We start from the raw sequence: 17,500 nt of genomic DNA, 5'->3' as shown, positions 1-17,500 counted from the left end.
CAGAAAACTATGAAAAATGTTTGACATCCTGCCAAACACCAGATACTACCAGGAAGTCCCAGCATCCTGTCAAACACCAGATAGTATCAGGAAGTCCCAACATCCTGTCAAACACCAGATAGTATCAGGAAGTCCCAACATCCTGTCAAACACCAGATAATATCAGGAAGTCCCAACATCCTGTTAAACACCAGATAATACCAGGAAGTCCCAACATCCTGTCAAACTCTAGGAAGTCCCAACATCCTGTCAAACACCAGATAGTATCAGGAAGTCCCAACATCCTGTCAAACACCAGATAGTATCAGGAAGTCCCAACATCCTGTCAAACACCAGATAGTATCAGGAAGTCCCAACATCCTGTTAAACACCAGATAGTATCAGGAAGTCCCAACATCCTGTCAAACAACAGATAATACCAGGAAGTCCCAACATCCTGTCAAACACCAGATAGTATCAGGAAGTCCCAACATCCTGTCAAACAACAGATAGTATCAGGAAGTCCCAACATCCTGTCAAACAACAGATAGTATCAGGAAGTTCCAACATCCTGTCAAACACCAGATAGTATCAGGAAGTCCCAACATCCTGTCAAACAACAGATAGTATCAGGAAGTCCCAACATCCTGTTAAACACCAGATAGTATCAGGAAGTCCCAACATCCTGTCAAACAACAGATAATACCAGGAAGTCCCAACATCCTGTCAAACACCAGATAGTATCAGGAAGTCCCAACATCCTGTCAAACAACAGATAATACCAGGAAGTCCCAACATCCTGTCACGATACAGAGACTCTACTTCCTATAGCATCAGCTCATGTTTCTCACCATCCCCCAACAATAAACACAGACCGAATGTCACTAATGTGTACCGAGATAGAACACACACACACACAGTAGCTAATGTGTACTGAGATAGAACACACACACACACAGTAGCTAATGTGTACTGAGATAGAACACACACACACACAGTAGCTAATGTGTACTGAGATAGAACACACACACACACAGTAGCTAATGTGTACTGAGATAGAACACACACACACACAGTAGCTAATGTGTACTGAGATAGAACACACACACACACAGTAGCTAATGTGTACTGAGATAGAACACACACACACACAGTAGCTAATGTGTACTGAGATAGAACACACACACACACACAGTAGCTAATGTGTACTGAGATAGAACACACACACACACAGTAGCTAATGTGTACTGAGATAGAACACACACACACACAGTAGCTAATGTGTACTGAGATAGAACACACACACACACAGTAGCTAATGTGTACTGAGATAGAACACACACACACACAGTAGCTAATGTGTACTGAGATAGAACACACACACACACAGTAGCTAATGTGTACTGAGATAGAACACACACACACACACAGTAGCTAATGTGTACTGAGATAGAACACACACACACACAGTAGCTAATGTGTACTGAGATAGAACACACACACACACAGTAGCTGATGTGTACTGAGATAGAAATATGCATGTAAACAGAACTGAGGAAGCATCTCCCACTCCAATACACATGACAAAACACACACACACACACACACACACACACACACACACACAGGGAGCCTCCCTTTTCCATTTCATTCAGAATATCAGGCAGGTAGCAGCGTATGTGTGTCTGTGGGTCTCCAAGCGTGCACGTGGACACACACACACACACACAACAAAAATCAAGGAAAGAGAGACTACTAGCTAATGCACTTGTCCACAGCAGAGCACTCAAGGAACAAAAATCATCTTCTCTTCATCAAAATTTAATTCCTTCCAAGTGTGTGTGTGTGTGTGTGTGTGTGTGTGTGTGTGTGTGTAGAGCTGAGCAGCACTGGTGAAATATATACACCTTTTAAACCTGTTCAATGTGTCCTCTATTGAGCTCCAATGAGAAGCTCTGATCTGACTCGGGGACTCAGTCAGCTCGGCTAATGTTACACACAGGGCCTCTTTACAATCAGCAGGGGGCACTACTGTAATAATATGAAGAAGTGGGAAATGTTTTGGCCTGTTCACTCACTCACTCACTCACACACACACACACACTAAACACACTCCAATTGGCCTACCAGGAGGTGGCAACATCCTGTCAAACACCAGGAAGTCCCAACATCCTGTCAAACACCAGGAAATCCCAACATCCTATCAAACACCAGGAAGTCCCAACATTCTGTCAAACACCAGGAAGTCCCAACATCCTGTCAAACACCAGGAAGTCCCAACATCCTGTCAAACACCAGGAAGTCCCAACATCCTGTCAAACACCAGGAAGTCCCAACATCCTGTCAAACACCAGGAAGTCCCAACATCCTGTCAAACACCAGGAAGTCCCAACATCCTGTCAAACACTGACTACAGTTCATCATTCAACACTATAGTTCCCTCCAAGCTCGACACCAAGCTCAGAGCCCTGGGTCTGGACACCACGCTCAGAGCCCTGGGTCTGGACACCACGCTCAGAGCCCTGGGTCTGGGCGCCAAGCTCAGAGCCCTGGGTCTGGGCGCCAAGCTCAGAGCCCTGGGTCTGGGCGCCAAGCTCAGAGCCCTGGGTCTGGGCGCCAAGCTCAGAGCCCTGGGTCTGGGCGCCAAGCTCAGAGCCCTGGGTCTGGACACCATGCTCAGAGCCCTGGGTCTGGACACCAAGCTCAACGTCAGCAAAACAAAGAAGCTGATGAATGGCTTCAGGAAGCAGAGGAGGGAACACGCTCCGATCCACATGAACGGTACTGCTGTAGAGAGTCAGCAGTATTAAGTTCCTCAGAGTCCACATCACAGAGGACTTGACACGGACCAACAACACCACCACTCTGGTCAAGATGGCGCAACAGCGTCTCTACTTTCTAAGGCGGCTGGCTGCTCTGCAAATACTACCACCGCACCGTCGAGAGCTCCCTGACCGGTTGCATCAAACTGGACTGACCACCTGCTCTGATTCTCCACATCTTAGAACACATGCACTCACACACCCACACACTCATCCACCCACACATCCACCCACACAGACACATCCACCCACACACACACACACACACATCCACCCACACACACACACACACACATCCACCCACACACATCCACCCACCCACCCACACACACACAGACACATCCACCCACACAGACACATCCACCCACCCACACACATCCACCCACCCACACATCCACCCACACACACACAGACACATCCACCCACACAGACACATCCACCCACACAGACACATCCACCCACACAGACACATTCACCCACACACAGACACATTCACCCACACACAGACACATTCACCCACACACAGACACATTCACCCACACACAGACACATTCACCCACACACAGACACATCCACCCACACAGACACATTCACCCACCCACGCATCCACCCACACAGACACATCCACCCACACACAGACACATTCACCCACACACATTCACCCACACACAGACACATTCACCCACACACACATCCATCCACCCACACACAGACACATTCACATTCACCCACACACATCCACCCACACACAGACACATTCACCCACACACACATCCACCCACACAGACACATCCACCCACACACAGACAAATCCACCCACACACAGACAAATCCACCCACACACAGACACATCCACCCACACAGACACATCCACCCACACAGACACATCCACCCACATCCACCCACACACAGACACTTCCACCCACACAGACACATCCACCCACATCCACCCACACCGACTGTGTACAAAATAACTCCTACTATTGAACGGCAGCCCCACTCAGCACAACTGACGCTACCAGACTCTTTTATGGTTGTAAAATACTGCCCAATTTATTCCCCCTTTCCCCAAAACACGGGTAAATATTGGACTATAAAATGTGCCTTCCTGTTTTACACTGATGCTAAAATGTTTATTATATTCTACTGAGACATTGACTTTCTGTTGGTATTCTTATCTTTTATTATGTCTTGTTGTCCAGAAGGAACCTGTAGTCAGCAGTCAGGTAGGTGCTGTATACTGTATCTATCCAGTATCTTCAACACACACCAGGATATTCCATCTATCTACTGTAGTTAGTCTACTGTAGTTAGTCTACTGTAGTCAGTCTACTGCAGTCAGCCTACTGTAGTCAGCCTACTGTAGTCAGCAGTCAGGTAGGTGCTGTATACTCTATCTATCCAGTATCTTCAACACACACCAGGATATTCCATCTATCTACTGTAGTTAGTCTACTGTAGTCAGTCTACTGTAGTCAGTCTACTGTAGTCAGTCTACTGTGGTGAGCAGTCAGGTAAGTGCTGTATACTGTATCTATCCAGGATATACAACCAACACATCTTCAAAACACACCAGGATATTCCATCTATCTACTGTAGTTAGTCTGCTGTAGTTAGTCTACTGTAGTTAGTCTACTGTAGTCAGTCTGCTGTAGTCAGTCTGCTGTAGTCAGTCTGCTGTAGTTAGTCTACTGTAGTTAGTCTACTGTAGTTAGTCTACTGTAGTCAGTCTGCTGTAGTCAGTCTGCTGTAGTCAGTCTGCTGTAGTCAGTCTACTGTAGTCAGCCTACTGTAGTTAGTCTACTGTAGTCAGCAGTCAGGTAGGTGCTGTATACTCTATCTATCCAGTATCTTCAACACACACCAGGATATTCCACCTATCTACTGTAGTTAGTCTACTGTAGTTAGTCTGCTGTAGTCAGCCTACTGTAGTCAGCCTACTGTAGTCAGCCTACTGTAGTCAGCCTACTGTAGTCAGCAGTCAGGTAGGTGCTGTATACTGTATCTATCCAGTATCTTCAACACACACCAGGATATTCCATCTATCTACTGTAGTTAGTCTACTGTAGTCAGTCTACTGTAGTTAGTCTACTGTGGTGAGCAGTCAGGTAAGTGCTGTATACTGTATCTATCCAGGATATACGACCAACACATCTTCAACACACACCAGGATATTCCATCTATCTACTGTAGTTAGTCCGCTGTAGTTAGTCTGCTGTAGTTAGTCTGCTGTAGTCAGTCTGCTGTAGTCAGTCTGCTGTAGTTAGTTAGCCTACTGTAGTCAGCCTACTGTAGTCAGCCTACTGTAGTCAGTCTGCTGTAGTCAGTCTGCTGTAGTCAGTCTGCTGTAGTTAGTCTGCTGTAGTCAGTCTGCTGTAGCCGACACGTTCTCCCCCTCTATCTACTGTAGTTAGTCTGCTGTAGTTAGTCTGCTGTAGTCAGTCTGCTGTAGTCAGTCTGCTGTAGTTAGTTAGCCTACTGTAGTCAGCCTACTGTAGTCAGCCTACTGTAGTCAGTCTGCTGTAGTCAGTCTGCTGTAGTCAGTCTACTGTAGTCAGTCTGCTGTAGTTAGTCTACTGTAGGCGACACGTTCCCCCTTCTATCTACTGTAGTTAGTCTGCTGTAGTCAGTCTGCTGTAGTCAGTCTGCTGTAGTCAGTCTACTGTAGTCAGTCTACTGTAGCTGTGTTCCAGATCAACTCCTAGTGATGAGAATGTAATCTCTATGGCCCCGTCCAATTACACACACACACACACACACACACACACACACACACACACACACACTTCCAAAGGAGCAGAACTATAACATCTGCAGTTTGCGGTGGAGGCCTAGAGATGGATGATGTCCTCAGAGAGACATCCCAGCTAGCGAGGCCTCTCCATTCTGACTCTAATGGAGGCTGAAGAGGCCTAGAGATGGATGATGTCCTCAGAGAGACATCCCAGCTAGCGAGGCCTCTCCATTCTGACTCTAATGGAGGCTGAAGAGGCCTAGAGATGGATGATGTCCTCAGAGAGACATCCCAGCTAGCGAGGCCTCTCCATTCTGACTCTAATGGAGGCTGAAGAGGCCTAGAGATGGATGATGCCCTCAGAGAGACATCCCAGCTAGCGAGGCCTCTCCATTCTGACTAATGGAGGCTGAAGAGGCCTAGACATGGATGATGTCCTCAGAGAGACATCCCAGCTAGCGAGGCCTCTCCATTCTGACTCTAATGGAGGCTGAAGAGGCCTAGAGATGGATGATGCCCTCAGAGAGACATCCCAGCTAGCGAGGCCTCTCCATTCGGACTCTAATCCACTCAGAAGTAGATGAGAGTCAGTAAGATTCTCTCTCTTTCACACAGTAGATGAGACACATTCCATCAGCCAAAGAAACACACCCAGACAATACAATACCACACCACTGAACAGCGGATACAGCACGGGACACACACACACCATTACTCACCGAAACACACACACACACACCCAGCAGTACTACTAACCTGGGTTGAGAGGGCGGTTGAGAGGCTGGTGGGAGGCTGGGTGAACAGTGCAGAGCGGGAGGCTGACCGCAGGCCATGTGCTCTCCTGACAGGCTGGTCCTGATGGAGGGGAGAGAAGAGAACAACAGTCAGGACCGTGACAGAACCAACCGTCAGAACACTGACAGAATCAGCCGTCAGAACACTGACAGAACCAGCCGTCAGAACACTGACAGAACCAGCCGTCAGAACACTGACAGAACCAGCCGTCAGAACACTGACAGAACCAGCCGTCAGAACAGTGACAGAACCCGACAGAACACTGACAGAACCCGTCAGAACACTGACAGAACCGTTAGAACAGTGACAGAACCAGCCGTCAGAACAGTGACAGAACCCATCAGAACACTGACAGGACAGTGCGTCTGTCCCACCCGGGATGAAGAGGACGAAGTAAGTAAAACCAACCCATAAGAGCTTCCCAACCCCCCACCTCCTGCCCCCCCCCCCCCAGGTTAGTGGTGGCGCTTAGGGCAGTGATGGTCACGAAATTTTGTTGACGGTAATTCGCCAGCCAAAAGACCGCGGTCACCTTAATAACCATTAGAATAGCAAAAAAAAAATATATATTTTTTTTAGGTATATTTTCTCCTCTGCTCCTGACTGACTATGTCCCAGAATGCCTCCAAACAAATATTTTCATCCTTCTAAAGATATGAACATATTCGATGCAAATATCAAAACCCACAACATTAAAAAACAGACACATTCAGAGAACTACACTTGATGTTAAACTGATCCCCACACAGGAAGTGTGTGTCACGATGTCAGACAGAAGTGGTGGTAGGCTGTTCTATATTCTACATAGGAGAGAAGAGCTGAAGTATATAAGAGCTGTATCTACTGTAAAGCAGTCATTTCAATGAGCAGACAACCCCATTTTAAAACCACTTCCCATTTTAAAAACCAACTATCAGGTCATGGGTAAAAGTTGTGTGTAAAAATGTATCAACAGAGCAACTCCCTCTGTAGAGCAGGGACTAGGGAAGGGATCGAGGAGATGAACACACACACACACACACACAGCTGTCACTCAATGATGAAAGAGCGTTTGAGCCTGCAGCAATCCAGGACAGGATTAGTAACGTTTACTATCTATCTATCTACTGATCTATCTATCTATCTATCTATCTATCTACTGATCTATCTATCTATCTATCTACTGATCCATCTACTGATCCATCTATCTATATACTGATCCATCTACTGATCTATCTATATACTGATCCATCTACTGATCTATATACTGATCCATCTATCTATCTGCTGATCTACCGATCTATCTATCTGCTGATCTACCGATCTACCTATCTACCTATCTACCTATCTACCTATCTACCTATCTACCTATCTATCTACTGATCCATCTACTGATCCATCTACTGATCCATCTACTGATCCATCTATCTATATACTGATCCATCTACTGATCTATATACTGATCCATCTATCTATCTGCTGATCTACCGATCTATCTATCTGCTGATCTACCGATCTATCTATCTGCTGATCTACCGATCTATCTATCCGCTGATCTATCTATCTGCTGATCTACCGATCTATCTATCCGCTGATCTATCTATCTATCTATCTGCTGATCTATCTATCTATCTGCTGATCTACCGATCTATCTATCTGCTGATCTATCTATCTATCTATCTGCTGATCTATCTATCTATCTGCTGATCTATCTATCTATCTATCCGCTGATCTATCTATCTATCTGCTGATCTACCGATCTATCTATCTGCTGATCTATCTATCTATCTATCTGCTGATCTACCGATCTATCTATCTGCTGATCTACCGATCTATCTATCCGCTGATCTATCTATCTATCTATCTGCTGATCTATCTATCTATCTATCTGCTGATCTACCGATCTATCTATCCGCTGATCTACCAATCTATCTATCCGCTGATCTATCTATCTATCTGCTGATCTACCGATCTATCTATCTGCTGATCTATCTATCTATCTATCTATCTGCTGATCTACCGATCTATCTATCCGCTGATCTACCGATCTATCTATCTGCTGATCTATCTATCTATCTATCTGCTGATCTACCGATCTATCTATCTGCTGATCTACCGATCTATCTATCCGCTGATCTATCTATCTGCTGATCTACCGATCTATCTATCTGCTGATCTACCGATCTATCTATCTGCTGATCTACCAATCTATCTATCTGCTGATCTATCTATCTATCTATCTGCTGATCTACCGATCTATCTGCTGATCTACCAATCTATCTGCTGATCTATCTATCTATCTATCTATCTGCTGATCTACCGATCTATCTATCTGCTGATCTACCGATCTATCTATCTGCTGATCTATCTATCTGCTGATCTATCTGCTGATCTACCGATCTATCTATCCGCTGATCTACCGATCTATCTATTGATCTATCCATCTATCTACATATCTACTGATCTATCCATCTATCTATCTACCGATCAATCTATCTACCGATCAATCTATCTACCGATCAATCTATCTACCGATCAATCTATCGAATGATCTATCAATCGACTAATCTATCAATCGACTGATCTATCAATCTACTGATCTATCTACAGTTGAAATTGGAAGTTTACATACACCTTAGTCAAATATATTTAAACTCCGTTTTTCACAATTCCTGACATTCAATCCTAGTAAAAATTCCCTGTCTTAGGTCAGTTAGGATCACCACTTTATTTTAAGAATGTGAAATGTCAGAATAATAGTAGAGAGAATTATTGATTTCAACTTTTATTTCTTTCATCACATTCCCAGTGGGTCAGAAGTTTACATACACTCAATTAGTATTTGGTAGCGTTGCCTTTAAATTGTATAACTTGGGTCAAACATTTTGGGTCAGTCAACCAGTCAACTGGTTAACCAGTCAGTCAGTCAGTCAGTTTACCAGTCAGTCAGTCAGTTTACCAGTCAGTCAGTCAGTTTACCAGTCAGTCAGTCTGTCTGTTTACCAGTCAGTCAGTCAGTTTAACAGTCAGTCAGTCAGTCAGTTTACCAGTCAGTCAGTCAGTCAGTCAGTCAGTTAGTTTACCAGTCAGTCAGTTTACCGGTCAACCAGTCAGTCAGTCTGTTTACCAGTCAGTCAGTCAGTCAGTCAGTCAGTCAGTCTGTTTACCAGTCAGTCAGTCAGTTTACCAGTCAGTCAGTCAGTCAGTTTACCAGTCAGTCAGTCAGTCTGTTTACCAGTCAGTCAGTCAGTCAGTCAGTCTGTTTACCAGTCAGTCAGTCAGTCTGTTTACCAGTCAGTCAGTCAGTCTGTTTACCAGTCAGTCAGTCAGTCAGTCTGTTTACCAGTCAGTCTGTCTGTTTACCAGTCAGTCAGTCTGTTTACCAATCAGTCAGTCTGTTTACCAGTCAGTCAGTTTACCGGTCAGTCAGTCAGTCAGTCTGTTTACCAGTCAGTCAGTTTACCAGTCAGTCAGTCAGTCAGTCTGTTTACCAGTCAGTCAGTTTACCAGTCAGTCAGTCAGTCAGTCAGTCAGTCTGTTTACCAGTCAGTCAGTCAGTCAGTCAGTCATCCAACTCAACCAATATCACACTGAGGCTAAGTACTGTACATCACACCAGAGAGAGAGGGGGGAGGAGAGAGAGAGCGAGAGGGCTGAAAGAGAGAGAAAGAGGGGCAAAAGAGAGAGAAGGGGGGGGGGAGAGGGGGGAAAGAGAGAGAAGGGGGAGGGGGGGAGAGAGAGGGGGGAAAGAGAGAGAGGGGGGGAAGGAGGGAGAGAGAGGGGGAAGGAGGGAAAGAGAGAGGTGGGAGGGAAAGAAAGAGGTGGGAGGGAAAGAAAGAGGTGGGAGGGAAAGAGAGAGGGGGAGGGAAAGAGAGAGGGGGGAGGGAAAGAGAGAGGGGGGAGGGAAAGAGAGAGGGGGGAGGGAAAGAGAGAGGGGGGGAGGGAGAGAGAGAGGGGGGAAAGAGAGAGAGAGAGGGGGGAAAGAGAGAGAGAGGGGGGAAAGAGAGAGGGGGGGGAAGAAGGGAGAGAGAGAGGTGGGAGGGAGAAAGAGAGGTGGGAGGGAGAAAGAGAGGGGGGGTAGAGAGAGAGGGAGAGAACATATCACCTAACACCGTAAAGGGGGAAGGAGTTGTCACGAGAATTTTCAATTCCAATGAAAATAACGATCAATCAATAACTCTGACCAATCCCCGAGATCTGTAAAACCACGGGTTTAATAATAATTAGTCAAAGACAAATGATAGTACAGTTTACTCAGAGAACGTTCTAGAGTCAAGAATACAAAAACATACTTCCACACAAACAGTAGGTGAGTTTTATCCTTCTCCGTAGTTCTCACCACTGTGTATCACTGCCCAGCCGACAGGTCCATTCCTCTGAGATTAGGGAGACCTTGAGAAGTACTCCCTATGCCCTCATAAATTCCTCAGAGGCCCAGCCAGGACGGTCCAAACACAGTTTTAATTGTTCTTCGGTATTTTACTAGGTACACACACACACACACACACACACACACACACTAAACTATGCCTTGCTCAGACAGTCTGTTTAACCTAATTCCGACTAAAACTACACATCATCAGATTATAATTTTATGATTCTAATCCATTTAAATTATTACAATTATAAGGAGTGGAATTATTTTGTCATTATCTTTCACATAATCCTTATTTTCTCATTATCTTTCATATAATCCTTATTTTATCATTATCTTTCATATAATCCTTATTTTATCATTATCTTTCACATAATCCTTATTTTATCATTATCTTTCATATAATCCTTATTTTATCATTATCTTTCACATAATCCTTATTTTATCATTATCTTTCACATAATCCTTATTTTATCATGAGTGTGTGAAAATATGCAAGCAGCACGAACACACACACACACACACACACACACACACACACACACACACACACACCTCTTCAGATTAGATGTCAACAGTGGTGCACAGGCCCAAGAGGCCACAACAGTTTGTCGCCGAGGCCACTATCACCCTAACGACAGGGCACTTCTGACCACCCCACTTAGCCACTCAACTTTGATGGCAGTTATTAGACTCCACTTACAGACACACACACACACAACAGGGACAAACCGAGCCCTCTGAACTAACACTCCGGTCCTGCTCTGACCACCCCTTGGGGTATCAAACTCATTTTGCCCGGGGGCAACATTCAGTCTTCACCGAGGTCCGGAGAGCTGTCTTTCAAATGGGTTAAATTGCCTTGCTGTCAAAATCCACAAGAAAAACTCTGCTTTCCAAATACTCCAATATTGCACTGCTCCCAGACCTGCGGCTCTTTGTCGGACACCCAACAACTCTAACCTTTCTGACTGAGCAAAACACACTCATCTATATGAGCCTCCACTACCACAGAGTCTCTTCAACATCTATGTGAGCCTCCACTACCACAGAGTCTCTTCAAAATCTATATGAGCCTCCACTACCACAGAGTCTCTTCAACATCTATGTGAGCCTCCACTACCACAGAGTCTCTTCAAAATCTATGTGAGCCTCCACTACCACAGAGTCTCTTCAACATCTATATGAGCCTCCACTACCACAGAGTCTCTTCAACATCTATATGAGCCTCCACTACCACAGAGTCTCTTCAACATCTATGTGAGCCTCCACTACCACAGAGTCTCTTCAATATCTATGTGAGCCTCCACTACCACAGAGTCTCTTCAACATCTATATGAGCCTCCACTACCACAGAGTCTCTTCAACATCTATGTGAGCCTCCACTACCACAGAGTCTCTTCAATATCTATGTGAGCCTCCACTACCACAGAGTCTCTTCAACATCTATATGAGCCTCCACTACCACAGAGTCTCTTCAACATCTATGTGAGCCTCCACTACCACAGAGTCTCTTCAACATCTATGTGAGCCTCCACTACCACAGAGTCTCTTCAACATCTATGTGAGCCTCCACTACCAGAGTCTCTTCAACATCTATGTGAGCCTCCACTACCACAGAGTCTCTTCAACATCTATGTGAGCCTCCACTACCACAGAGTCTCTTCAACATCTATGTGAGCCTCCACTACCACAGAGTCTCTTCAACATCTATGTGAGCCTCCACTACCACAGAGTCTCTTCAACATCTATGTGAGCCTCCACTACCACAGAGTCTCTTCAACATCTATGTGAGCCTCCACTACCACAGAGTCTCTTCAACATCTATGTGAGCCTCCACTACCACAGAGTCTCTTCAACATCTATGTGAGCCTCCACTACCACAGTCTCTTCAAAATCTATATGAGCCTCCACTACCACAGAGTCTCTTCAACATCCATATGAGCCTCCACTACCACAGAGTCTCTTCAACATCTATATGAGCCTCCACTACCACAGAGTCTCTTCAACATCTATGTGAGCCTCCACTACCACAGAGTCTCTTCAACATCTATGTGAGCCTCCACTACCAGAGTCTCTTCAACATCTATATGAGCCTCCACTACCACAGAGTCTCTTCAACATCTATATGAGCCTCCACTACCACAGAGTCTCTTCAACATATATGTGAGCCTCCACTACCACAGAGTCTCTTCAATATCTATGTGAACCTCCACTACCACAGAGTCTCTTCAATATCTATGTGAACCTCCACTACCACAGAGTCTCTTCAACATCTATATGAGCCTCCACTACCACAGAGTCTCTTCAACATCTATATGAGCCTCCACTACCACAGAGTCTCTTCAACATCTATGTGAGCCTCCACTACCACAGAGTCTCTTCAACATCTATGTGAGCCTCCACTACCAGAGTCTCTTCAACATCTATATGAGCCTCCACTACCACAGAGTCTCTTCAACATCTATATGAGCCTCCACTACCACAGAGTCTCTTCAACATATATGTGAGCCTCCACTACCACAGAGTCTCTTCAATATCTATGTGAACCTCCACTACCACAGAGTCTCTTCAATATCTATGTGAACCTCCACTACCACAGAGTCTCTTCAACATCTATATGAGCCTCCACTACCACAGAGTCTCTTCAACATCTATATGAGCCTCCACTACCACAGAGTCTCTTCAACATCTATGTGAGCCTCCACTACCACAGAGTCTCTTCAACATCTATGTGAGCCTCCACTACCACAGAGTCTCTTCAACATCTATATGAGCCTCCACTACCACAGAGTCTCTTCAACATCTATATGAGCCTCCACTACCACAGAGTCTCTTCAACATCTATATGAGCCTCCACTACCACAGAGTCTCTTCAACATCTATATGAGCCTCCACTACCACAGAGTCTCTTCAACATCTATGTGAGCCTCCACTACCACAGAGTCTCTTCAACATCTATGTGAGCCTCCACTACCACAGAGTCTCTTCAACATCTATATGAGCCTCCACTACCACAGAGTCTCTTCAACATCTATATGAGCCTCCACTACCACAGAGTCTCTTCAACATCTATATGAGCCTCCACTACCACAGAGTCTCTTCAAAATCTATATGAGCCTCCACTACCACAGAGTCTCTTCAAAATCTATATGAGCCTCCACTACCAGAGTCTCTTCAAAATCTATATGAGCCTCCACTACCACAGAGTCTTCCTGTCTCTTCAACATCTATTGGTTACAAAATCATCTTAGCAGTGATAGGAACATCTTCAAACTAGATGAAAATACTTCCAGTTTAAGGACTAATTGTCCCATAGGTTAAAGATCAGAGTAGTCCCTCCCATAGGTTAAAGTGGACTATCACTTTAAGATCAGAGTAGTCCGTCCCATAGGTTAAAGTGGACTATCACTTTAAGATCAGAGTAGTCCCTCCCATAGGTTAAAGTGGACTATCACTTTAAGATCAGAGTAGTCCCTCCCATAGGTTAAAGTGGACTATCACTTTAAGATCAGAGTAGTCCCTCCCATAGGTTAAAGTGGACTATCACTTTAAGATCAGAGTAGTCCCTCCCATAGGTTAAAGTGGACTATCACTTTAAGATCAGAGTAGTCCGTCCCATAGGTAAAAGTGGACTATCACTTTAAGATCAGAGTAGTCCCTCCCATAGGTAAACGTGGACTATCACTTTAAGATCAGAGTAGTCCCTCCCATAGGTAAAAGTGGTGTCATGGAACGTTTCTTAATAAATAAATAAAAATCCGACACTAGATCAAAACAACAAGCTTGTTTGAGGACGTGACCCCAATAGTGCTGAACATGAACCAAAATGAGTTTAAAATAACTAATTGACCAACTTAGGTTCTTATTTCTTCCTGTGAGCTCAAATGTGCTCAATCAGATCGGCCCGAACTGTTGATATAGTAGTTTATAGTATAGTAGAGTTGTAGTTTCCAACAGGCCAACATTCAACATACTTTAGCACAGAAAACATGATAATAAACTACAATGACCATAATCCATTGCGCACCTACTTCGCCAATCTGTGTTTCTTTTACACCTGCTACATAAAGGAGACAGAAGAATGTGCAATCAAGAGGGATAGAGAGAGAGAGAGAGGAGAGAGAGGAGAGAGAGGAGAGAGGGGAGAGAGGGGAGAGAGAGGAGAGAGGGGAGAGAGGGGAGAGAGAGGAGAGAGGGGAGAGAGGGGAGAGAGAGAGGGGGAATGTCAGAGAGAGAGAGGGAGAGAGAAAGAGGGAAAGAGAGAGAGAGGAGAGAGAGATGAGAGAGAGAGAGACAGAGAGAGAGAGAGAGAGAGAGAGAGAGAGAGGAGAGACAGAGAGAGAGAGAGAGAGAGAGAGGAGAAACGGAGACGGTATCTCAATCTGAAAATACATGATCTAAGTCGTAGTTGGTACTCAGCAGTCCTAAAAGTATGCCTTCTTTACTTTGAAGAACTACTAAAATAGTGATTTTTGTCAGACGGCAGCTCTAGAGATGTAGAGATGAGATGACTTGGAATTAAATAATAAAGTCATTAAAAAGGCCTGAAATAAATGTAATAAACAACAACCGAAATATTTTATTAAAGTAAAGTGAATAAATGATGGTCAATAAGTGATCAGCAGTAATGGACAGTCTAAAACAATCACGTCCCATGATGGTAGAGTCTGTGTTGTTACAGCATTCAACCCACATAATACAAAATTAATTTAATGTTAATAAAATAAAGTTATAATCTGACCGAAAACGGAACTCAAAAAACACAAAATCGTTCAGCACTAGACCCCCGAATGTCAACGAAACAAGTTTTCCGTGCGATCCTAGAAGACGATTTTCATAGTTTGGATCTCTTATCGTTTGGATCTCTTCCCACTGGCCAAAACACTGGTTGAATTTTGAAATTATGAAAGAAATGATGTTCAACTAACTAGGCTTGGGCGGTATACCGTATATACCGTACACCAGAGTATTTGGAAATCGCCACGGGATGGTTAACACAGTCAATAACAAAAAGGTATTGTTGTTCAATTCACCTTTATATTTGTAGCTATTTAAAAATAAATATAATATACCTGCCGTCAACTTGTATAATACTCTAGGAGATAAAACACACTGCGTTCCTCATTTCACCTGTCCCAGTATTTTACATCATGAAGCTGACCGTAGTTCCCCAGAGAATAGATGAGCCAGTCGTGTTTCATATTGAAAGTCAACTTGTATAATACTCTAGGAGATAAAACACACTGCGTTCCTCATTTCACCTGTCCCAGTATTTTACATCATGAAGCTGACCGTAGTTCCCCAGAGAATAGATGAGCCAGTCGTGTTTCATATTGAAAGTCAACTTGTATAATACTCTAGGAGATAAAACACACTGCGTTCCTAATTTCACCTGTCCCAGTATTTTACATCATGAAGCTGACCGTAGTTCCCCAGAGAATAGATGAGCCAGTCGTGTTTCATATTGAAAGTCAACTTGTATAATACTCTAGGAGATAAAAACATATTGCGTTCCTCATTTCACCTGTCCCAGTATTTTACATCATGAAGCTGACCGTAGTTCCCCAGAGAATAGATGAGCCAGTCGTGTTTCATATTGAAAGTCAACTTGTATAATACTCTAGGAGATAAAACACACTGCGTTCCTCATTTCACCTGTCCCAGTATTTTACATCATGAAGCTGACCGTAGTTCCCCAGAGAATAGATGAGCCAGTCGTGTTTCATATTGAAAGTCAACTTGTATAATACTCTAGGAGATAAAACACACTGCGTTCCTCATTTCACCTGTCCCAGTATTTTACATCATGAAGCTGACCGTAGTTCCCCAGAGAATAGATGAGCCAGTCGTGTTTCATATTGAAAGTCAACTTGTATAATACTCTAGGAGATAAAACACACTGCGTTCCTCATTTCACCTGTCCCAGTATTTTACATCATGAAGCTGACCGTAGTTCCCCAGAGAATAGATGAGCCAGTCGTGTTTCATATTGAAAGTCAACTTGTATAATACTCTAGGAGATAAAACACACTGCGTTCCTCATTTCACCTGTCCCAGTATTTTACATCATGAAGCTGACCGTAGTTCCCCAGAGAATAGATGAGCCAGTCGTGTTTCATATTGAAAGTCAACTTGTATAATACTCTAGGAGATAAAAACATATTGCGTTCCTCATTTCACCTGTCCCAGTATTTTACATCATGAAGCTGACCGTAGTTCCCCAGAGAATAGATGAGCCAGTCGTGTTTCATATTGAAAGTCAACTTGTATAATACTCTAGGAGATAAAACACACTGCGTTCCTCATTTCACCTGTCCCAGTATTTTACATCATGAAGCTGACCGTAGTTCCCCAGAGAATAGATGAGCCAGTCGTGTTTCATATTGAAAGTCAACTTGTATAATACTCTAGGAGATAAAACACACTGCGTTCCTCATTTCACCTGTCCCAGTATTTTACATCATGAAGCTGACCGTAGTTCCCCAGAGAATAGATGAGCCAGTCGTGTTTCATATTGAAAGTCAACTTGTATAATACTCTAGGAGATAAAACACACTGCGTTCCTCATTTCACCTGTCCCAGTATTTTACATCATGAAGCTGACCGTAGTTCCCCAGAGAATAGATGAGCCAGTCGTGTTTCATATTGAAAGTCAACTTGTATAATACTCTAGGAGATAAAACACACTGCGTTCCTCATTTCACCTGTCCCAGTATTTTACATCATGAAGCTGACCGTAGTTCCCCAGAGAATAGATGAGCCAGTCGTGTTTCATATTGAAAGTCAACCATTTTTTATTTATTTATTTATTTA

General features: G+C 44.1%; 1 protein-coding gene across 1 annotated transcript in view; it reads right to left on the bottom strand.

Moving 5' to 3' along the window:
- Positions 1 to 17,500, bottom strand: part of mcu (mitochondrial calcium uniporter) — a 124,791-nt gene that overhangs the window by 34,592 nt on the left and 72,699 nt on the right. Inside the window, exon 2 of the mRNA XM_036946050.1 lies at positions 6,292 to 6,390. Coding sequence (XP_036801945.1) covers positions 6,292 to 6,390 — 99 coding nt within the window. The remainder of the gene's footprint in view (positions 1 to 6,291; positions 6,391 to 17,500) is intronic.

The sequence above is a fragment of the Oncorhynchus mykiss genome, chromosome 16, assembly GCF_013265735.2.
Source record: "Oncorhynchus mykiss isolate Arlee chromosome 16, USDA_OmykA_1.1, whole genome shotgun sequence".
NCBI lineage: Eukaryota > Metazoa > Chordata > Actinopteri > Salmoniformes > Salmonidae > Oncorhynchus > Oncorhynchus mykiss.
The sequence above is the reverse complement of the archived record's forward strand: the minus strand, read 5'-3'. Positions and strand labels throughout refer to the sequence as shown.